General features: G+C 49.3%; 1 protein-coding gene across 1 annotated transcript in view; it reads left to right on the forward strand.

Moving 5' to 3' along the window:
- The first annotated feature begins 543 nt into the window (after positions 1–543).
- Positions 544–24,086, forward strand: part of LOC128724827 (uncharacterized) — a 45,469-nt gene continuing 21,926 nt past the window's right edge. The window contains exon 1 of the mRNA XM_053818549.1: positions 544–724. Within this exon, the coding sequence (XP_053674524.1) occupies positions 544–724 (181 nt within the window). The remainder of the gene's footprint in view (positions 725–24,086) is intronic.

A 24,086-nucleotide genomic window follows, 5' to 3' on the forward strand; every position in this document is an offset into this window, starting at 1 on the left:
GGGTGCGATGATTTATGATAGCGCTGAAATGGCCGACGGGCGCGCTGCATTGTCGCTTATTAACACACTTGTCAACCGCGCGGTACACGCGGATTGTTTGGGCTGGGCGGGCATATTTTTAGCCGTCGCTGTAACGATGCCGATGGGTTTACGGCAGGGTGGAAGTTATCGTGTTTTTCTGAATTCATAAACCACAATTAAACGATAGAGAAGCGCGTTAGAAAATGTCGCTTGAAATAAACAAAGTGACAGTTCTAACATGACAGGAGCCGGGCTACTATGATCTCTGTTTTTAAGATCGGAATGTTTATGATCCTGCCAAAGAGCCGCCGTTGAAGATGACTTAATTTCTATTCCTCTCATTCGTTTCAGAAGAGCAACGGTGTTCTCGGTGTTGCTGAATGTGGCGTTGATCGCACCCGTGCACCCCCCAAAACAAGGACCCAACCAGCCTCCGAACGCCCGGATGGGGCGCCAGCGTCCGTTGCGTGGCCGGCAGTGACTCGCGACGAAAGATGCACCGCCCCGAACCGGCGACCCAAAATGAGCAACAAAACGGCCGAAGTGCATCGACAACTCGGCCATGCACCGAGCCCGTCCACCCTAGCGCCACCCAGCCCGTGCCGTGACCGGACCGGCGGCAAAATGCTCCCAACCCTGGACGTGAAGGCGAAGCTGGCGCTGCTGATTATGCTACTAATTGCCGTTATTGACCACGGTGAAGGTAATTTAGCTGCGTGCTTCGCGGCTCCGGAGGCTCCCTCGCAGGGTGATTCAGTTCGTCCTGGCGGGAGGACAAACCCTCCCCATTCATTTGCGATCAATTACAGGGCTGGGATGAAAAGGAAAGAGCGAGAGAATGCTGCCCCGTCGTAGTCGTCTGATCGCGAAAGTAATTTTCTCGCCCTGCACGGTGTTTGCTGCCTGGGGAGTTTGAGTTGGGATTGGTTCGTTTTTTTTTTTGCCCCACCACAGCTAGAGACCCCATTTTCCTTTCGTCGAAAGCCCGTCCCGGATGACGGTGGTGGATTCGAGGTGTATAAAAATGGTACATCCCGCGTCGTCCCGCGGATTCAAACGCACCACGCGGCCGCGGGCTTTTGATTTATGGCACGCGACGTTGGTGAGGCGAAGTGCCTTTCTGGCCCGACCAAACATGGCGACTGCACATGCTCCTGCCACGGTACTCCGTTCGAGTGGTGAGAAGCAAATGGAGGGAGTCTTTGTGTCTACAATCGAACATTAATTAATTTAACTGCAATCCGCCACCGATCGATCGGGGGATGCGAAATTGATTCGACCTGGAGGCTGCGGCCGGTTTAGAACTCAGCAATGGTCGCTTCTGTCGTGCAGTTTTGCCATGAGCATTGCATTTGCATAGCCGATTGCAGATGCAGGCATGGATTTATGTGACTTTTGTGACATATCTTGCGATCAGTTGTGCGATTTTTCTAACCGAAACACCGTTGCATAATAATTGTGCAATTGGAACGAGGCCTTGCGTGCATTACGAAAGAGGAGTTTTTTTTCGTGATTTTGCTTTACCCACACAAAAAAAACACGCAGCTTTATGGATACACCGCCTTAAACCGTGACAACCTTGCCCCGATAGCCGATTGTGACATCCAAGCTGGCGTCCAATTTTTTTTCAAGGCCACGACAATGTTTACCCACCGCGCGGTTCGCCACCGACAGCTGCATCCGCTGCATGTGCAAGCGGTGCGCCATCCCCATGCAATAATGCTTATTTTTAGAGCATAAGCAATCCTAAGCCCGCGGCACTAGCTCCCTTTTGCTCGGGTGGGGGATTTTTTTTCTCTCTTTGTTTTTGTCTCGGTTTTATTTCGCTGCCCAGCCTAAGCAACCGGCTCCATACGGGCGGCAGCTGTGCGCCTCCGGTAAATGTCCTGATCCTTTCTCCCGAGCGTCTCTGGACCCCCTCGGCCGGCCTGTGGCCGGCCTGTTTACTTACGGCGTGCAACCAAAACCGTAAACCCAGCGCAAGGGAAGGAGTACATTCGCAACGCAACCTTGACACTGTGCCAAACGCGTGTTCTATCCGCTGTGCTAGCCACCTCGTGCCGTTTCGCGCTGCAGTTTTATTTTCCATGGAATTAGCTTTACTTTGGCCTTTGCGAGGTGCATTTTGCGTCGCTGTACAACTGCCCCCTTCGACATGGCAGCGACAAATTGCTGACAAGTGTTGGAGACCCACGCGAGCGGTTTTTAACCGATCGAAGAAGGTACGTTTTCGGCAGCAAATGGGTGGCTGGATCCGAGTGGGTGGGTAATCGGGCAATGGAATTGGCGCAGGAGTTGGCCTCCATCGCCATCACCAGGCAGCCTTGAACCAGCCTCATCAACAACGCCCGACCAGGGTTCGGTTGGTGTGCTTCCGATTTGTTTCACGTTTGCTGAGCTGCATTCGATGACGATCACGGAACGATGCACATCAGCTGCGACACGAATGGCAACGCCAAACCGGATGGCAGCAGTGTGGCGTCGTCCGGTTTTAAGGTTGCACTGTCGTTTGGGGCAAAACTATCGCTACGGATCTGTGGAATTACATCCGCGGGAGGAAAACATTTTGATGGGCTGTCCGTGCTGTCCTGTCGCCGGTGCACGCCTACGAAAGGTGCATTTAGCGTGTACTCGTAGGATTCCAAAACAACCATCTGCAAACATGACACTCGTAGAGGATTTGTCTTCCTGCAATTTTCACACCGTACATCTCCGAAGCGCGGTGTGCAGCGCGTGAAATATGATCGGTTTGCTTACGCATGAAGCTGCTTGCTGTTTTGTGGTTTGTTTTTTGGTTTCAGCAGAAACGAACATCAACTAGATGGTTATGATCACCTACGGCGTATAAACGATGATACTATTCCACTTCAAGCATGTTCCATCGTAGGCAACAATGTTAGGTTTCTAATGGTTATGCTTCTATATTTTCCCATGATTGATCGCCGTACAAGGTTCCAAACAAGCCCTTAACATTTTCTGCGCCATGTTTTGCAATAAAATAACCAGTCTATTATCATCCACTTATGCTGTAAATGAGCATTTCCGATCTTGCTCGTTCCACCTCCTGGTCGCTAACAAAATGGCGCTGGAAACGATGCGCCATGCAACCCGTTCACCAAAGATCTACCGCGTAGATGTGCCTAGCCCAACGGTTAGCCGGGTCTTCAGACTCCAAAAACTAAGCCTTACCTCAGCGCCAGACACGGTAAAGATCATCGAACCTTCAGCGCATCTGAGAAAAACCGTTCCTCACCGTGGCCGCTATCTGGATGCTGTCCCATCGGTTTTTCCTTGCCAGCTCTCGTAAGGAACCGTACTTTCCCCTGCGGGTCTTCGTAGCATAACGCGGGCCCGGCCGTGTAATGGCCGCCCGTGGAAGGCTCCGAACTGCAAATTACCGCCGCGACCGCGTGTCAAGATGCGACCGGGAGATAATTTTACAACCGCGCGATGGCGGCCGCACTCGTACGCGAGCGTGCACACACACACGCGAAGACGAGCCGCCCGCGTTCGGTGTGGTGATTTGCGCTTCAACCACACCGACAAGGAGCGCAAACGAGTGGATCAAAAAGGAAAAAAAAGAAGCGAAAAGAATGGAAACCATACCCGCTAACTACCTTCCGCGAGAAGCGCAAAAGGTTTGCTGCGTGATTTGCGCAAGATTAACGCGAGGGTCGCGCCACCGCCTGGAGCGTTATGCAATTCTGCTGCGCCGCGCTAGTCGAGACGATTTTCGACCGGTTAGCTGTTTGGGGGGGGGGGGGGGGGCTGGTTTGTGTGCCCTGTGGGGTGGCCATTTTGGAAAACGGGGTGGCAAAAATTCCTCACCGGCACACCGGCGGATGCTGGGTTGTGGTGAATTATTCACGGTGGAAAACAAAAATGCCACTTAAAATGTGACGGGAGGTGTTCTTCAGCGCCATGATGAAAGTGTTCTTTAAAAATAATAACGCACAAAGTACAGAAAATCAAGCGTCATTAAACTAGGAGTACTCAGGATAAAAAGTGTTGAAGCCACAAATAAATTGATGTAATTTTTTTGTAATATCTTGCATGGGTGAAATCGCATTAAATATGCTATTCATTTTATCAACACATTTATTCTTGTGCAGTTACGAAAAGCAATCCCGCAAATATTGAACTCGTTCTCAAGGGTTAACTCCCTGAAACACAGAATATATTCATAATATTTCATGTCCCAGCAGTAGTCATCATAAATCCGTTCGCATACGATTTCTGACCGCCTCCCAAAACGAAAAACCCATGGCCTACTCGTTTCGCGCCCGTACGAGCAAAATCGCAACGAGGCGCGCACTACTTGGATTGAATTTATGTTGCAACATCGCACGGTCCATTGACGATGCCGCCATAATGAGCATGCTAAACATTTCCGAGCCGTTTTAGACCAGCCGCCCATCCATCCGTCGGCCACGGGGACACTAAGGCAAAGCCCGAAATGTGGCATTTCCAAGCGGACGGTACTCCTTGTGATGGATGGTACCTGTTGGTTGGCCACGAGTTTACCATGGAGCTTCGCCATCGATCGCGCTAAAGGGTGCACTCTCAGGCGCGGCATTTTCACGTCGGCCGCGATGGCAAAATATAGGCCAGCTCTTGCGGCCGGGAGTCGGAAGTTTAATGGCACCATCCATCATGGGAATGGGGCGCGAACGATGTCACGAGCCAGGGATGATGAGCAACCGGTAACCGGTGCCGGTGCCACTAGGTGTAACTAGGTTAAATGCAGATCAACCAGCAGATTGTCAACATGTCAGCCAGTGGCCTTTCACCCGCGTTGTAACCCAAAAAACCGGTCACCGGGATGGCTCGCCGTGGCTAGGTTAAGGTGCGAAATACTTCCAGCGATGGTGAAGTTGTGGCGCGAAGTTCGCAAAGGAGTCGTTTATGGGAGGGTTTTCTAACGGGAACGAGCTTTGGGTTGGGGTGAGTATTTGCTAGCTTTCCTAATGACACTCGAATGCCTTTTTGCAGCGGTATACTCGGTCAAGTGCTGGATGAGGTGTTGAAGATTTTTGCACAAACATACTTTCCCTTGAAGGAGCTATGCATGCATGAAATATTTCACTTAAAAATTACAGCATCTAACACGACCGTTTCACGTGAAATGTGATCATAAATTCACCAAATCAAAGTAATAAACTGCACAGCAATTGTACGATGTAATTGCAGTGCATCATCGTCATAAACCTCCATTCAACCGTTCGTTCGCGGCCAAAATCCCAGTACTCACCCCCATCCATGAGGGTATAAATCGAACAAATCTCAACCTCCATCTCGAACCGACTCGGCTCCCAGAAGCTAAATATTTAAAGAGACAAACCGGCAGAAAAAAAAAAACCCACCAATCTAAGCACCACCGGCCGGCATGCACTCAGCCTCGCTTATGTCTGTTTTGACGGTGGATTTGTTCTTCTTCTTCTTCTTTTTGCCAAAACCGCGCCGGTTTTGTAAATAAAACGTCTGCGAATCCGCCGAAGCAGGGAGAAGGTCGTCCAGACAAACCGAAATGCAACCACGAAGCGTCGGAATTTCGACCCATGCTTGGAAAACCGGCCGTCCATTGGCACGTATTTATTTTGACAGCGTCTTAGGTCCATTTTTGGCCACCCGCCGTAAACGCTAAACGATGTAAATATGACACGAGACGCGGATTAAGGCTTTCGAAGCTTTGATTTGAGCGTGAAACGTAATTAAATTTATGAAATGATAATCAATTATCGCCCCCCTTCACAGTCGATGGGTGGGTGGGTGGAAATGTCCCGGCCCACACCGTGCCAAGGATTAGGCTGCCGCCCGTGTGGTAAGTGAATTAAATCCAGCGTTCAAATTGCCCAGAACGGTGCCGTAAGGCGTATGGAAATTGTTGCCGTGAAAGCACACCAGAAAAAAAAAGGACACACACGTGCCAGACGGACGACCAGACGGTGGTTTTTCGTTTCGCCTCCCACCGAAGCGTACCTTGGGGTGTGTGGGTGGTGGGAAAGTCTGCCCGAGGGCTCGTTGATTCCCATTGAAGGACTCCCTCCACCGGCCTTAGCGGTGTGTGTTTTATTTTCTCTCGCTCTGGTTCGCGTTGTTTTATTTTTCCTCTGCCTCAACCGAAAGCTCCTGCACATCCTGCGCTCGCAGGGAGGATTTCCTCCGCGGCCGAGCGCTTTTCTTTTATTTCTGTCCCCACGCCCCAGTCTGGGACGAAAATATTTCGTCGTCCGGTCGGTCGGTCGGGGCAGGTCGCCCCAAAAACCTGCCATAAAATTCCCGAGCACCCCGAGCGCGTTTCGGTGGCTCGGATCCTTCTTTTTTTTGCGCCTCCTTTTGCGTGCGTCGAAAGCCAGGGAGCAGCAACAAAAAACCGGGTAAAAAAGAAGGTCGAAACGAAAAAAAAAAAGCTGACACGAAAGCCTCCACGTTTTTCCAACAAGAAAAAAAAAAGAAGAAGTAAAAAAACCACACGGCCCGGAAATCCGGCGGCCGAAAAGGTGCGGATCGTTTCGGTTACGGCGCTGACGATGACAGTCGCCCGTCAATCCCGGCACCGACGGCGGCTGCGGAAACTCGGCTAATACAATTACGCACGCGGGCAACTGGAACACGTGGGCTGAAAAGGGGTGTGAAACAATGCGCCCGAAAGCGCGGGGGTGCAAAATCCACGCCCGGCAGACGGACCGCCCGGGACGAACGGAATCGCGGCGTTGGCGCGACGCAGGACGATGATGAGGATGATTTCACGGTCACTCGTCTGGGTGAAGGTTACGTACGCAACCACGTCACCCACGACACCCTCCCCCCCCACCCACCCTCTGGCCGACCTTCCGGACGGACCAGTCCTGCTAGACCTTGGGACGGCGACTTTAATACACCGGCGGACTCGCGCTTTGCGTATTTGTGTTTGTTCCTGCGCGCTCCTTCTGGACCGAAGGAAGGCGGATTTTCGGCATTCCGGATTTATTTTTCGCCTTCGTCCTTCGCCCAACCGTGTTTCGGGGTTTTGGCTTTTAACTCCCCTTCTTCCACCCATGCCACGTGCACACACGCACACGCACACATACACATCCCTGCCGTCAGCCCGTTATCGGATATTACGGTGCGCGCTGTTAACGCCGTCTGTCTGGCTTTTGGTGGCCATCGGAGGAGGAGAGAGAGAGCGCAAGGAAAATCCCGAAAGACGTAATTTAAATATTTACTCCACCGTCTGGTATGCCGGCGCGAGCTCGCCCGGGACGCCGAAGCGTATTATAAATATCGTGTTATTGATGAATATTTAATATTCGTTCAATCTCCGATTGGAGGATTTTGGTGTTATTTTTTTGTTGTTGTTGTTGTTGCCCCATCCCCATTCTGCTACTTCTGGCAAGCGTTCGAGTTAGCTGAAGGAAAATGCAATTGCATACACACGGCCGCACGCGAACGGCTCACCTTCAGCGTTCGAGTTGATTTCGTATTTATGAACTGCTGTTGGCCGCACCTTTGGAGCTCCCGCTCGGGTGCGATTGGCGAGTGCAACAATTTCGTATCCTTTCGCCGCTCATTGCATTAATAAAATTAATGTTCCCACCGTCAAACGCGAGCCAGCTGGCGGGCGAGATTTCGTTTTTTCCCCCGAGCACAGGTTTTTGGCACTGGGCAGTCAAAAAACAAAAATCGAACAAAACGCACAAAAAACAAAAGCGATGAGATTTTCCCTCGCACGTTGGTGTGTTTTTTTTTCGTGCGCCAATCACGCCCCGAATCACGCCTGTCTTAGCAGCGCCATGAGTGATGGTGGCGTGATTTTCGCGCCCACAGCTAGCATCTACCGTGACTCGTGCAATGCAATGCATCCATGTTTGCACCATTCATCACCGGCCATTGCCGCTCGTACGATAGTAATTATTTCAGTTGTCCTTTTTTCGATCGCGCGATCGCGCTCGCTAGCCGCCGGATATACCGCGAACGGCGCCTGAGAGTGAAACGACCACTCGTATGCACTAAACTGCACGCGCATGGATGCGCCACGCGCCTAGCTCTAGCATCGGCGGTGGTGCAATGATGCAAGCGCATCGTCCGTTTCGACGCAGGAAAAAGCGAACCCGGAGGCGTGTGGTGTTGAATTTTCTCTCTCTCTCTCTCTCTCTCTCTCTCTCTCTCTCTCGCCACGTTATTCTACAATTATTGCGCTGTACGGACAAGATGTTTTGCATCGCATTATTTAGTGTCAACGCGCCGGTGGAATGCGGCGCTATTCTCGCTGCGTAACGCCGTTACGGTGAAGGTACCGTACCGGGACGAGTATCGTAAAATGGTTCGGCACACTCGAAGGGTCTTGAAGTCACTTTTTACCGCAATTTACGGCGTGTCATAAGATGCGTTATGTTTTTTGTTTTGCTGCTGCTGCTGCTGTTGTCCTTTTTGGTTTAGCCAGTTTGAGGCGGCTCGTCGTGGGGCTTGATTTTGTTTTTTCCTTCGAAAAAGCTCACAAATGTCATGCGGGTAATTTATTTCAATATAAATAATGCTCGCGTAGTGTGCGGTTACGCGAAGACTTTCACTTCCTGCATTTGAGCGGCTCAATTTCACTGGCAACTGACACCAATAATGTATGGCGCTTTCGGTGATTTAATTCCCTATTTCGTGGCTTTTCGTGAGCTCACGGTTGATGCCATCGCAGGGCGCATATTCATCACCGGGCGTCACTTTTCGTGGCGTTACATGCAAATTTAATCACGAACCCAGCGGCGCGTCCAGCTTCCTCCAATCGGTGGCACGACGATTCGCTCCCGCTTCCTTGCGGGCGTCGCTTTTTTTTCCGCATATCGCACACTTCAACAGCAACTGCAATGGCCACCCGTTCGTGACGAAACGTTGCCCCGTTGGGTCCCGTGGGGTAGCACAGCGGGACGTCCATGGACACAGATCTCGAGTGTCATCCAACACGCGGCCCCGGGTACAGCACTCGACCGGCGATCGCTCTCGTGTCGTGTGCCAAAAAGACAAAAAGGAAATTAAAAAAAACCCACCCCCAACCACACACACACACACGCGCGCTATGGTGCAACCCACACGTCGCGGGAATCGGCGCGATTTCACCACTTAGACACGCAACCAGAACCTACCCCAAGAATAAAATCGACCTTCTGCCGCCGGAATCGAGCGCCCGAGGGGGACACAGTGAAATATTGCCCTAATTTCAGCGTTCTCACATATCGCCGGCATCATTAGCAGCTCCGTGCCATCCGTGCATCCGTGGAGGGGATCTGTAACGCCGGAAGGGCCGGGCACCGGAGCATCGGCGCAGTGTGGGTGGGCGGGATGGCGTTACGAACCGAGCGGTGGAAAACTAGTTCAGTGGGGAAAAACGATAAGCATCCCGTGTGTTCCGGGTAGGGCGGATGCACCATATAGCCTCGAATGCAGATAGAAAACTCCCACCACTCTCGGTGTGTGCGGACAAAAAAACACAAGATGGAACCGGAAATGAAAAAACCCGTACCCGTTCTCCTCGGCCCGAGGGACGTGAACGATGTCGTTAACTTTCGCAAAGCGTGGACCGGTGGGGATGGTGTTAGAATGGGGTGAGGGAAGACTTTTCCGACCCACCCATGGCGAAGGGTACGATTTGGGGGGGGGGGGAACCTGCAAACAAACGGAAGCAACCGAGCGGTGCTCGATCCGGAACGCGACCGTTTTGCATGTGAAAGCGTGAAGATGTGATAGCGTTTATCCTGGCGCGCGTGAATCCGTCTCGACGGTGGTTTTATTTATCCCTTTTTTTTCTTTCCACCAAACCGTTGGCGAAAAGGAGGTGTTCTTTTGGGGAAGTTTTACTGATGGAGAGAGTGAGAGTGTGAGTGAGAGAGAGAGAGAGAGAGAGATGGTGGTTTGTTTTTCCTCGAACAGCTTTGCGATATTGCGATATGCGCGAAAACGCACACGTGCACTTTCCTTATTGCCCTTCTAAATAAGATGCATTTTGTGGGATGGTTTTACACGGATACCGTCGTTGCATGTCTTGCGCGTTAACACGACAGCATGTAGCAATTTAATCTGTCAAATCTGTCGTCGTTGTGTGCAAAAAGGTTAGCGATGTGGAAATTGTTTGCCCAAAAACGTGATATTACATTTGCTAATGGCGTTACAATGGAATCTTATGCTACGCAACCGTTTCCATTCACACGACTCGTCGTAAGAGCTTAGCTCCAATTTTTCAACAGTTTTCTAGGGTTATCGATGGAATTACGAGTAATACTGAATTGAACATCAGCTGATAGATGATACCCAATTCAAATCGTTTACAGTGCGCTTCTACTGGGCGACAGATGAAGCGCTAATTGTGCCAACCGCAGCGCGCCTAATTGGTAAACGTTTAATTCGAAATTCATGGAAGACCACAGCGAGCTTATAAACACCCAGGTGCCAGACACGGGATGAGCTGTTGAGAGTGGAAGTTGATGAGAAAACGGAAAAAAGTGGTTGATTTTGTAACACCGAGTGCGAAGATGATGCAGTCCGACAATCGTCGTCATGCTGTGCCGAGTGCTCTCGCGTCCAGCCTCAACCAACTGTCTGGCGAGCTGCTTAAAATACGCATTTTTTTTTTGAAGGAAAAAAAATCCAACGAACGAACGAACGAACACACCACCCCTTACTAATTCCGCCCGGTTTCGGTTTAATTTGCGTTCGCGCGGCCAGTTTGGTCAGTCCACCCGCGCCACGGTTCTTGCGTGACTGGTTTAGAGGCCCAGACAGGGGTGCGCTTCTTTTCCGTGACGCGAGTGCGTCTTTTCGCGTCTACACACATTTTTTTTTCTTTCCTCCCTCCTGTTTGTCTTCCTTTTGTGTGATCCTCATGACGATCCCGGTCCGGCAGGAGCATTCACGGATCAACACCAACGCGAAGCCCGTCACCGTGCGGTGGTGCAGTTCGATCTGATGGCTGTCAAAGTGATTTTAGCACGAACCATAGACCCAAAAGCCAATGCAATGGCTTCCTTCTCGAATAAGAAATCGAAGCACACAGTGCGGACACAGCGAAACATACCAAAAAAAACGGCGGTAATGCTACGAAAAGTAAGCCAATCGGGTTGTGGATTTCCTTCTCTTTTTTTTTTGTCGCACCTTCGGCATCTCGTAACACTGTTCGGGTGTTTTTTGGGGGGAGTGGATTTTTTTTATTGTTTTTGTGAGGGAGGTTTTTTTTTTGCTCTCCCACTTGCCCTCACCGCAGCGGTGTGTCTTTCGTCACTGGACTCGCCCACGCCAACGCAACTGCGGGTGGACGCGTATCGCGTGTTTATTCGCTTGTTATACGGTTATTGTTACGAGCGTGGAGCGTGCTTTTCTTTTTTTTGTTGCGGGCATTTTTGCGCTATTTGTTTTATTTTCGGCTGCAGATGAGGCTGGTATTTTGCCATTCCATGCGTTATTGTTCGCCCGTTTTCCACCCCTATCTCTTCTATTCCGCCGTTCGCTCGTTTGTGCGATTTACTCGCCTGGCGTTTGGGTTCGGCCGTTGCGGAGGATGTTTGGTCTGGTTCGGTTTTGCCGGCGTCCGATATGATGATGTTTGGGAGGTTTTTGTTGCATCGTGTCGATTGCATCGCGTAATGCACGACGTGAGTAGTGGGGGTGGGAGGGCCGTGCGGGTTGCAGTTTCAAGGTCGCCATCGCAGCCGTTTCGCGAGTTGATCGTCGCTAGCCACGTCATCTTGGTCCGGCGCGCGATCGGAGGGTTGTTTTTGGTATGCCGTTGATTGTTTGACGAGTTTTGAAGGAATGATTTGTAAATTTGGATATCCCGCAGACTGTTTGCAGAAAATGAAATACGCATTTGATGAGCTTTAAATCAAATACTGTCATAAATCATAAAACAATATTTGTATTTTGAACTGTTTTTTTTTGACAACTGTACAAATGTGAATTTATATTTCAAATTAAAAGAAAATCATAACCCCTCGGTTTTGCCGTCCCACAAAATTAAAAAGGAAAACTATGTGTCTCATCCATTGAAAGTTAAATACCTTTACTAGTACAGTAATCGCTAGTCTCATTCGTGAACCCATCGCTCGTGTGCTTCAGATCGCACCATTTCTTAAGACAATCCATCATTCAGGCCCAAATATTTACGGTTTATGCACATATACGTTCGTCTTCAACCGCGTCGATCGACCTCACTCACTCGATGGGCCGTTTGCCACGTTCCTGTGCGCCACCATGTGCATCCAAGGTGTCAGACTCAGGCAGACAAAACACCTTTTTGTACGGCTGACACACTGTCGAAGCGCGCGACCTGGCGCCGTTAGAACGGACAACCCCATGCACCAACCGTGCTCATCTCTCTCGAACTTGCCGCTTCCAGTAGCTTCTGCACACATTAATAATCATGAAATTTGGATATATATCCCTCCTTCGAGCCGGAGCTCCGCGAAAATAAACGTACAAAAATCGATTAAAATCGCACGTCAGTGCAACCCGCTCTGCGGTCATAAATCGCGGGCTGATTTTTCGTGCCTCTTTGCCGTTTTTTTTTTTGCTTTCGTATACCATTCTCCCAACTTTATTGCTCACCTTCCACGCGCATCCGTCCAATTGATTTTTGTCCTCCCTTCGCCGCCGTCTGTTTAACTTTCGGATGACTTTTGCGAACGCGGCGACGGCCACCCCAAGGCGTGAAGTGGATGAGCCGCGTGTTGGCGGCCCAAAAAGGAGAGAAGAAAAACGCGCCAGCTCACGAACGCCCGATAAAGACGTCTCCGGTGCAGCGTGTGTCGTGGGATTATGTCGTGTTTGGGGTGTCGTGCAGCAAACGACTACCATTGCCTTTGAAGTCCGCTGGCTTTCGCTAGGGCGTGTAATATTTTCGAGCCCCTTAGTATTGGAAAACATCGCCGAACTGCACGGATAAGGAATTTTCCACCCGTGAAAAGCGTTTTTTTTTTTGAAGCGCTTAACTCCATTGCCACCTATTCACGAAACGGAGTGATTGTGACCTTGAAATATGCTCTCTCTCTCTCTCTCTGTCGCTCGTTCTCTCTTTCTCTCTGTCTCACTCCAGACCTCCCAATCCCCAGCCGGGACCCAGGTTGGGGATGAACCGGTCCTCTAGAACGAACGGCTCCAGACAGTGACGTGACATGGTTTACTCTCTCGCGGTCATATCGACCGAGGCGGGTGCTGCTTATCGCTTGTCGTGACAGGGTTGCATTCCGCGCCGTGGAGCACCGAGTGGATCGTGCCGGGGCGGGTTATTTTATTTATTTGATTGAATTTGCATCGGCGGAAGTTTGACGGTCGCGAAAGGATATTTGTCTGGCGGTTTCGGTTCGCGGTGTATGTTCGTTTGTTCGTTGATGTTTTGCTTCGAGCAGATTTTTTGTTCGTACATTTTTTCGACGAGAAATCAAAGCTTTTTTTCCTTCACCATTAGCCTCTTCACACTCGAGTAGGACGCAATACGCTTAGCGGAGGAATATGGATGAGGTGCTATTTTCAGGAGAGCCTCAGTTGGGATTTATTTAAAGCGAGATTCTTCGTTCACCCCCAAGTGCCAATTAATCATCGGGTAGTGTGAAGCAAAAAAAAACCAGCGGGATTTATTATGATTGAGATTTGCAAAATTGAGGTTGCGTTGTGCAAAAAATATCTCAAAACGCAACATCTTTATCGCCCTTCAGCGTCCCCAGCAGTTGCTATTTGTGGTTCCATTTCCCGGACCACTGGCCAGGAAGTCGGGAAATAAGTCCCCAACACGCGGAGGAATTTAAGGACACAAATGTCTTCTAAACGACAGCTGGCCATTTGTGCGCTGTTTGAGTCTCGCGCGTGCTGAGTAATGGAACGTAATTAATCTTTTTCTCTTCGCGACTAATTTGCCTGATTAACAGGGGTAGAAAAAAAACCATCATACACGTATGTCCTACGCGAGAAATCGGTCCATCTTAGTTCACTTTTGCCCGACGACATTTGTTAACCAGTTTGTCGCGAAGGTATCCACTGCAAATTGGCCGCTACCGGGTGCTGTTCCAGCGCTCGGTGCACGAGCGAGCGGAATCTGAAGTCGAGTCGATCGCGAATACCGCGGTACATATGTTATGTAATTATCGCAGAATGCTGCCCTATCAATTATCGGGCGGAATGTGTTCGGACCGTGCGGGCAGCCAGCGGGTAATAAAGCAAAAACCAACAACAGAGCTGAACTTGGTCCCGGTACCGGTTTTGGGTGGTGACTTGGGAGGACAATTATTCTAGCGATTTGCAAGCCGCCTAGTGACAACGCGGGCTGCGTGTTTATTTGCGTCAATGATTAACGCACGATTAGATCACCTCATAGCGCCTGTTGCCGATTGGGTCGATTGCCAGTCGAACAGGGTATGCAAATCGTGTCTGGACGGTGGACGGAATAGTGTCGGTTAAAAACAAATATCTAATTTTGTGTAGCCAGACGCTTGCCAGACGATATCCAGAGTATGGAAACGCAGCTGCAGCTGGCCAGCTCAAGCTAACGAGACACATTCTCGGTAGCAAACGTGCTTCTCGGATGGTGGGTAATAATTCATTTCACTAATTAAATAAGAGAAAAACTTAAACCCAACCCAACTCAACGGCTGCGCATCACGCTTTGAGATTCGACATTGAGCGACCGACCGATTATCGTGATCTGCGCCTTGCCCAAGGACAATTTTGCGCAGGTCACCAAATGCCCCAAGGAAGTCGTTAGTCACATCCGATAAACATCTTTATCTCGCGCGTGTTTACGTTCTCGTTCTCCGGTGTGTTTTGTTGCCCTCGCGATCACGAAGCCCAAGAACTCACCAACAGCTAATTTAAAGCTTCCACGGCCGAATGAACGGAAGCTGCACCCGGACGGATGGTTACCAGTGAGGCCGTCCAGCAGGACGCCTCTCCGAGTCCCTGCTCGGGCCACACGGGCTAATGGGAGAAGCCGAAAGCATAAAGAAGCGTCAAATAACGACCCCCGTACAGCGAACGGTACAACCCTCCTGCCATATGGGAGAAATCCCCGAAAAAGGCGCCATAAAACATTAACTCGTCTGCGTACAACAAATCGTTGTGACATGATCATCGCTACTGGTTTTGCGCGAAAGGATGGACCCTTACGGCATGGTAGGGGATGGTTTTATTGCACTGCTTCTTGCTAGTTTCGAGATTGCTATCAACCGTGTTCGTTCGTATAGATGCTTGGCTTTGCGTGCCTCTAATTGGGAAGAAATGAATTATGGATATACGTTTCTTGTTTGAATATTTTAATTGCCTAATGTATGTACATGGAACCTGTATTAACATTTTTGTTTGGTTTTTCTATCGAAGATGTTTTTTATACTGCTAATATTCTCACCATCACATTTCTCAGTGAGGCAACGCAAATTGACGCGTCTAATTCAAACTCTACAAAGCAGAAACTGCGATTTGTTGAGCGCTGCATTTATCAAACTTTTTCGCCTCATTTAATTACTCAGCTGTTATGTAACGCGCGGGCTGTCAGATAGCGAGCTCGTTATATCGTTGGTCTCACGAAATGTGTGCTAAATGACGCCGTACTCCAGCGAAGGGCACATAGTTACGAGGAGTACGGTTGCCTCCCAAGCCACCTGTTGCTATCGTAGTAATTCTGAGAAGTAACTTTACTACGATCCAAACCGTCTACGGGTGTGTTTGTAAATCAATCCTCGCCACAGTCAATAGGCGAACGAGCATCACCGTACCATCATCGTTCCGAACCAACCCCAGGCATCCCCAAGGGATGAGCGGATGTGTGCCAAACCGGGTCGGACCGGCACGATGGCTGGGTGGAGATTGAATCCATTGATTTACGGTGCAGCTTCTCCCCGGGACAAAGTAACTCGATGCGAGAACGCGATGGTGTATCGATTTTTATGTTTTTATGCTGGTCTGCTTCGCTTCACGTGCCCCAGGGAGCGACGACACGTGGATGAAAGCAGTGAAAGTTACGCCACATGAAACTCAATTTACGTTCGCAATCCGCGTTCGTTCAACTTTTACGATCGTGCACCACGCGAGATGGGGGTTGTGCACCGGTTGCAGGCTGAATGCAGCTCACCTGCAGCCAGGGCTGGATGGGGTTGATTCCATTACAGGAGTTCGTTTTGCGGCCCGGGGTCGAGAGTCGTACGGATGCGAGAACAAGCGCATCTGCTGTGTCGGATTTGCATTCGGGTGGGTTCAACACACCATTGCAGCGGATATAAGGACACGCGACAAGCAATCTATCGTGGGAGAAACAATTTGTCAGCGAATCGGCCCGATGGGTATTTGCGAGTGTGCTCCTTAAGCCACCGTCGGTCTGACGATTTATTGCAATTTTACAAATCTCCGAACATCGAGCAGATCCCCAAAGCGGAGCGATATTGACAGCCCACCCTTTAAAAAGGTTATTAAAACTCAAAACTCCCCCTGACAGGTTCTTCCAGCATGAGCTCAGTCAATGTGTTACCTTATCGCTTCATCGAACAGCTGACGAAGGGACGACCGTGTCGCGCCGAAAGCAATCGAGCGAGTGCCGGTGAGATTGAAACCGAAATCAGGGACAGAATGAACCATTAGTCAATTTAGTGCAGCTACCGAACGGGAACACGGTTTGCGCTTTACCGCTGCACCTGCAGCCACAAGCCGATTGGGGTGTGCCGTCAGAGGGAAAAAGGAGAACGGGCCAAATCGATCGAGTTTAATGCAATATTGTGTAAGCTTTCACTCCGAGCAGCTGGCGGGAACCGTAACGGCGGTTGGCATGCGATTGGGAAGAGAGTGCACGGATTCAAATCCTCGACAGCTCGGGTCAAAATCGAATTTTAATGCACCTTGCCAGAAGCTGTTAAACCGAGTCCATGTACCTGCTAATGCATCGTCTGATGGGAAACCCTTGAAAGTTGTTGAATGTTTTATTAACAGAAGACGACACATGATTTTTTGCATGTTTCGATTGGGTTTGAATGGAGTTTAAATAACTGTAGAAATGTCGAGATTGAAGCTTGTTAGGTAGACAAAATGTGTTCGTCTCTAACAGTTCGTCTCCAAGGAGATTTTCCCATCGAGTGCATTCAATCCTAGCAACCAACCAATCGTTATAAATGTATGGCGACGTTTGTATGAGACTCTTACTCGAGTACTCCGCTTCTAGCTTCGCATTTAATTTATCCCATCCAATGCACCTTTTGTGCACATGCCACATTACATTCATCGCGCTAGCTTTATGAGACCTCCTGCACACCGATGCACGAGCCACAAGCACAATAGCTGCACTTACAATGGGCTAGAATGGCGCGGTACTTTTACAGCAATCGTCGTGGAATGGTCGCCGGGATTCATCGACCATCCGGTGGTGGCAACACTAGTGCCACAGAAATGCACTTTCAATCTGCCGCTCGCCGCACCAGATGAAGATCGTGCCCCCAGCGGGAGACAATTTAGCGATGCACTTTAAGCGCGCCGCGTACGATTGTGCCCGCGTAAGGATGGAGATGTTTACAGACCACCGTTTCTGGCTCGTACGGAACGGAATTCGACGATCGCTTGATTATTATTGAGTTGTATTTTTTCAATTATGATGTCTATAATAACCAACAAAGGCGAAGGAACGAGGTTCGCTCCTCCGCGTGTGTATACAAACACTCCCTCGGCGCCCTTTCTGTGCGTAGTTCTTGCTTTTTTTTTTCATTGCAGTTCTGCGAATGACAACGCTCCCGTCTGCCGAAGATGCCTCGATGATCACACGATGCTGATGATAATGATTATGTTGTTGATGTTGATTACACTGATTGGAAGCGAACCCTTCCCGGTGCCCTTTTCGGTCGGAGATTCACCGGCACAGGCAGCTGTTGTTTGTCGGGCGGCACGAAAGGGTACGCCATATCAGTTTACATCATTGTCGGGCAATTGGTGGAACTTAATTAAAACCAATTTCTCGGAGCGAGCGCCGAGGAAAGCGATACCGGTGGGCTTTTGCTGCCCAGACCCGTCGTTGGCACCTCGGGAAGGGATCTCGGCGGTTCGCCAACCAACCCCAGGACCGGTCACCATGGGGTCGAGCGGAATTAGTGCAATTTAAGATTTATTTCCCCACAATGGTGTGCCTCTTTCTCGTCGGCGGTTGCGATGTAACTTGTTAAACCGTTACGCCCTAGCCGGAACGTAGGACAGCGTGGAACGTAAGGCATTTTAATTCAAAAATTTGAACCGAGATTGAAAAATTTAACATCCTCATAATTTAGCAGGAATTTCAAAGCCAACTCAGCAGCAGCAGCAGCAACAGCGGCAAATAATCGGATGCATTACATCGAAATGACGGTATAAATGCGTTCCGATGGTTTTATTGTCGACCCGGTACGGTGTGAAGCGACCGTTCCGGCGCCGATTACGTCGCAATTTACTTCGGATTCGCGTGCAAATAATTACCCAACGTGGCGTTTGTGTAGAGGTCTCGCGCGTGGTCTCGGGGCGCGTCATAAACACGCATCGAAAGCGCCCGCTTCGGATGCACTGTTTGGATGCACTCAGAGGCCACCGATCGAGCTTCCTCACGTACCACGAACTGACGATCGGTGCGAATGCGTTTATGATCAATAAACCTTCATTTTTATGCTCCTACGCGATGTCGGCATCCCACACACCCGTGGCATATCAATGGCCGTTTTTGCCAGCTTGGTTTAGCTATCCGCGCTCACAAAATGGCTATGTATTTTCTTATTTAGCCGAAGAATAAACCCAACCGAGAATTCGATCCAAAGCGATGCTTTGGGTGGATTATAATTCCAGCAACATTCGATGATTTGTCGATTAGATCGTAAATCTCTTGCCTTCATTTCCTTCCTCGCGCGAAGGTGCACTTCCTCGCGACCCAGCGAGGGCATCCGCGATCTAGCCGCGATCGTTCTGGACAAATTGGCCTCCCGTCCAATTAACCACCGAACGCGGTACGTCGGCACCGGATCACCAGAGCTGCAACCCCACGCGGTGCACGGTGCAATTTGTCAGTCAAGTCGCGGTTCCCCGTTTCACGCTGGCAGTTGGCTTTTCTGATTGGCCAATTGACCGCAGCGCCGTTGGCAAGCATCGTGCCGGGCACTTCTCGGAAACCGCCATTTATGCCGCCACCGAAACCGAAAAAAAACGCACGGTGCACGCATGTGCATTTATTTACTTTTATTTACTGCATGTGCCTTTTCGCTCCTGGCCTGCCCACTATCGAAGATGGCTTAAAATGATTAGGTAGCATAAACATCGCACTTTACGGCTCTTCTGCTTGGCGCGGGCGTCGTTAGCGCCAAACCGTACGAAGGCACAAAATGGGCGCCCGCTTTCAATTAATTTATGACGCGGCACGGTCACCGCTAATGTTGCGATGATGAATTTAAATTTCGCTTTAATAAATTTGTGGTGCAAAGAGCAAAGCCCACGATGGGAGAAAGGCAAACCCGCCAAACCCAGCGAGACACGCTACGAAATCACCAGTGGAAAGGGCGAAAAAAGGCAACACCGAAAAAACTGGGAGAATGGAAATGACGAAAACCACCAAGTGCATCATAACAAGGTGCATAAGCAGCCGGTGGGATTGGCAAGCGAAACAACCGCCAAACGGTTGAAGGAGTGGGTATAAATGAACGTCATCACCAAAAGCCGGTGAGTGTTGGGCGTCGTGCCCAAGTCTCTGGCCCAATGATCGTTTACCGATTCTTTTTTTTGACATCACGATCGACCCACCTGTGAAGGTTCGCCAAAGCGTGGGTCTGCGAGAGACTGTAGCTCATAAAAAGAAAACCCGATGCTCGGTCAGTGCGCTTCATTTGCGTATTTGTGTCGTGACAGGAATCGACAATGATTGATAAATTTCAGCGATCCCGCCCCATAACCGTCCGAGCGTTGATCGTCTCGAATGCATCATTATAACGCACTTGTCAATACGTGAAGAGACGAGCGTCAAGAAGTGAATTCAAAATGCGACTGAACTGGGTCCTTTGCTGGATGCGTTTATTTTTGAAACTTATTGCGTATTTGAGCGAACGGACGGAGCGTTTCCATTAAGGTTAATTTCTTGGAAGATATAGCTCTATGTTGTAAAGTTTATTTTACCCCAAAGAGACTTTTGTACCGTTTATGTTTTTGCCATTTTCTAGAATTATTTAATTCCAAATAATTCCAAACAGGATGTATATAAGCAACGAAAAAGGGTATAACGAAGAACTGTTAATAAGTAATGCCATATCATACAGAAGCGGGAATGTTTGCCTGTTTTTAATTGCGTTACAAATTATATCCGCAAAGAAAAATCATCGTTGAGAGTTGCTAGGCGCCTCCATCGTGCGCGTAGAGGTTTAAACATGATCCGATTAAGGCAAAGCAATCAAAAAACAGAATATGCAATATTGTAGGATTAGCTCTCTAGAGACCATTTTCAATGCAATTAATGCTCAAAACTATCATTGTTTTAAACAACAGCATTCTGTCTGATTCGGATGTGTTACGACACCAGCGTTACGACTTACGTCTTTTAAAGTCACGTAACTCTGTGCTCTCTCCCTGTTTGCCTACTAAAATCCTTTGACAAACTCGGGCTCCCTGCATTTTGCATCCGCTCGTCGTGCGCAAAAAGGACTTGTATTCTTTTTTTTTCACCATCCTCCTACCAAGGCACGTGAGCTTTACGGAACCGTTCCAAGACGGCAGGCCTTTACTGCGGCGGGCAAACAGTTTCCGTGAACGTCTGCAAAGTTTTACCATACAATCGCCGGCTTCTAATTGAAATGGTTCGTTCCAGGCGATCTTTTCACAAAAATATATGGCCCATCTCGGTCAGCGCCGGGTCCTTGGTGAACCAACCTCTGTGGGCATCGTGCCGCAAATCCGCCGCTATCTATCGCTCTGTTTCATCGTTGAGACTCGCGACAGACGTTGGATGCCTTACAAAAGTCCCCCACTAAGTCTCGGCAGCTACCAGCAACACACAAAAAATGGCCAACGAGTGTGCAAACTTCCACCGACGAGCGTCATTTCTTCGCAGTGAAAAAGTTTCATTACACACACTTTCGGGACGGGAACGAACGCATTCAAAGCGGCCCATTCAGTATGGCTTCCCGTGCTGGAGCCCTCGCGTTACGGCGTGTCTGACGAATTTCTATTTACCTTTTTTTTTCTTTCCTACGACTCTTTTTTAATCCACTTTACGCACAATTCTCACCCACTGGTGGATGGGGCCCTGTCGTATCAGTACTCGCGATGGCGGAAACACAATTTATCAACAAATTGTACGCGCGAATTTTTGACACATTTTAGATCATTAATTTGTGGTTGATTTTTCCAGCGTGCAGCGAGGCTGGCTGACGCTGGATTTAAACTTTAACTGCCCTACGTGGGGTGGTTTTTGGGCTTATTTTACTTCATTAAAAAAAAGAGATGGAGCATGGTTTGTGAGCGAGAAAGCAACGATGAGTAACAGCATTAAATATGATTGATGACGCACTCGCACCACACGTTGCCGCATGGAGTTACGGATAAGATGGGCCTAGAACAAGCAGGGGTACGTTTTCCTGCGAACGACGCAACGCTCGAACATACATCACTGCCATCACATTAATGTCCGCACATTAGCATGCATTAACTGTGAAAATATCTGCCAATCGCGATCACGTCGTGAGCTGGGAGTTTGTTTAACGGCTGGCAAGCTTGTGAGAACTACAATTCATTTGACTTTTGAAATGAAAAAAAGATTTAAAATAGATAACATTAAGCTGTTACACAAATATGCCGATTGTTGGTTAATTCCAACATATGTGTAGTTATCCGAAACCGCTCACCATCGTAAAGACTCTTCATATGGATGAGTTTTCACGCAACAATCTAATCCGTTATATATCCACACATAGCGATTTCAGCTCCATTTCAACTAAATTGAACCACTCTCCTTGGCCCTAATGATAAACCGACCAGCCGAAGTGTCTCACGTAAGCCGATCAGTGTCAGCTCGAGAATGGGGGGCTTTTTCTAATGATATCCCTAATGAAATTACCCACTAAAGCACGCAACAAATGTAGTACGTACAAGCCGCTTGAAAAATGCCGACAATCGGAATTTAAACCCCAACTGCATGCGACGTGCAGCGCGATACCCGATTGAGCTTAGGCTCTAATAGATCCATTCCGTTTATTAAGCTATCGATCAGCGCACCGGCAGACTCATGAAGCAATAATGAAACGGCAACATTGATTGCTGTGCTAATGGAGACAGCCTTTAATGAAATAATTAATACGGTATCGCAACAGTGCCAGCAACATACCGAACATTGCGGGCCGATGTTGTTGTGCATTCCGAACAGTCGTTAAATTGTACAACAGGACCTGTTAGCCGGCTGCACAGGGCACGGCATTCCCCGAGCTTTCGAGGGAAATGTCAATTACCATTAGGAATCCGACTGATGCACCGCCGCGAACAAAGTTGAAATGAGATCCAGTTTCGTTGCACCTCTGCCTGTGGCCAGTGCTCTAGCGTGCAGCTTGTCGGAGGGGTTTGGCGTTGATCACCAGCCACAACCCACTCGCCGGCGCAACGAAATGCCATTGCGCAACCGAATCTATTTCGTTTTCTCCCGTGCGCGGTCGGAGCTGTTAATTGAATGCGGACCACCTCGCAAGCGCAGTTGCGGTTTGCTGTCAAAAGACATCAAAGCACTGGTTGTCTCCGGTTGCGGCTTGGCTATGACTGCCCCCAAGTGTCCCCTGGCCAGTCGGTCATCATTAGTTTACCGTTAATTGACACCGTTCCGGGGAGAAAAATCCATTTTTCAAACAATTAACCTTGGCGGACCGTGCGCCTCCATCAGCGCCGGGCTGGTGGAAAACATGCGGTGTCAGCGACGAAAGCTGTGCGATATTTTTTACCCCTGATCTGTGAATTTCACTCCCCGGTTTGGGGTGTGGATCCGATCGAAAGAACATATTAATCGAAGGTGAAGTACCGCTCCCACGGAGTAAACGAATGCGAGGACGATGTGTGGTCGAACAACAACGAACAACATCATGCTGCGCAGTATGATCTAATTCTATTTTTTTTGCTTGCATGATATCGGTAAAAAGTGGACGATTGAAGAAGTTCTCTAGAGCTCTAGGCTGATGGGTGGGGTTTAATTGTTATGGAACCATTTTGTGTTTTTCTCTAATCGTTCATTTAAGCTAGAAGCAAAAAAAAGACCTTACATAAAAACCTATCGTTTAAATATACCTTTTTCCCGTGCTAGCAATATCGTCGATCAACTCGATCGTGTAAATGAACGGATCGATAATTAATGATACAATTGAAGGCAGTGTCTAACGGCGGTGAAAAAAAAACGACCACCAGCTATTTATTTTCCACGGCGAAAAACCAAACCCCAATCCTAGCGCATAGACCAACCGCAATGCACATGCACTGCAGTTTCCCACCGGAGATCGCGCCACAAAGCGTTTCGAATGGCTTCACAATGGAGCCCAACTGCCCCGGGGACGGCCAGCGAATACTGGCAACGAAATGGAAAACTAATCATTAAAATACCACCGACCGAACCCTATTATCGATCCCAGTGATCTAGCTTTTCCACCGGCCGTGTCGCAAAATGAATGAGCCATTGTGCGGCAACCGAACGGGCCCACCTCGTGCGACCCTTTGCTCGAGAGGCCGCCGTGAGGTGATGCATACTTGATCAAACAAGACATTTTCAGACGCTGTGTATGCACTGTAATTGGCGCGCGATCGCGAACGCGTGCTTCCATGCCGGGGGTCGGGCTCTTTTATGATCGGCCCTAATGATGCCTTCCCGGGATGAATGCAATCGAAGGGTGCAATGGTGTTGCTTTTTTCCTCATTTTGTCCCATTCTCCGCGTAATGATTCTGCTAGTGGGATGGAAAATGAACGATTGCAATCGGGTGGAAATGGGTGAACGTGAGTGGAATAAAAGCGGCACAAAAAAAAGCGACATGCCTGCGCCCGAGATAATCATTCGCACCCATCGGGTGGGAAAGCTGGCAGCGATCGCTGAGCGTCCTTCGTCGAGAGTTGAATGACTCA

Source organism: Anopheles nili, chromosome 3 (genome assembly GCF_943737925.1).
Source record: "Anopheles nili chromosome 3, idAnoNiliSN_F5_01, whole genome shotgun sequence".
Classification (NCBI taxonomy): domain Eukaryota; kingdom Metazoa; phylum Arthropoda; class Insecta; order Diptera; family Culicidae; genus Anopheles; species Anopheles nili.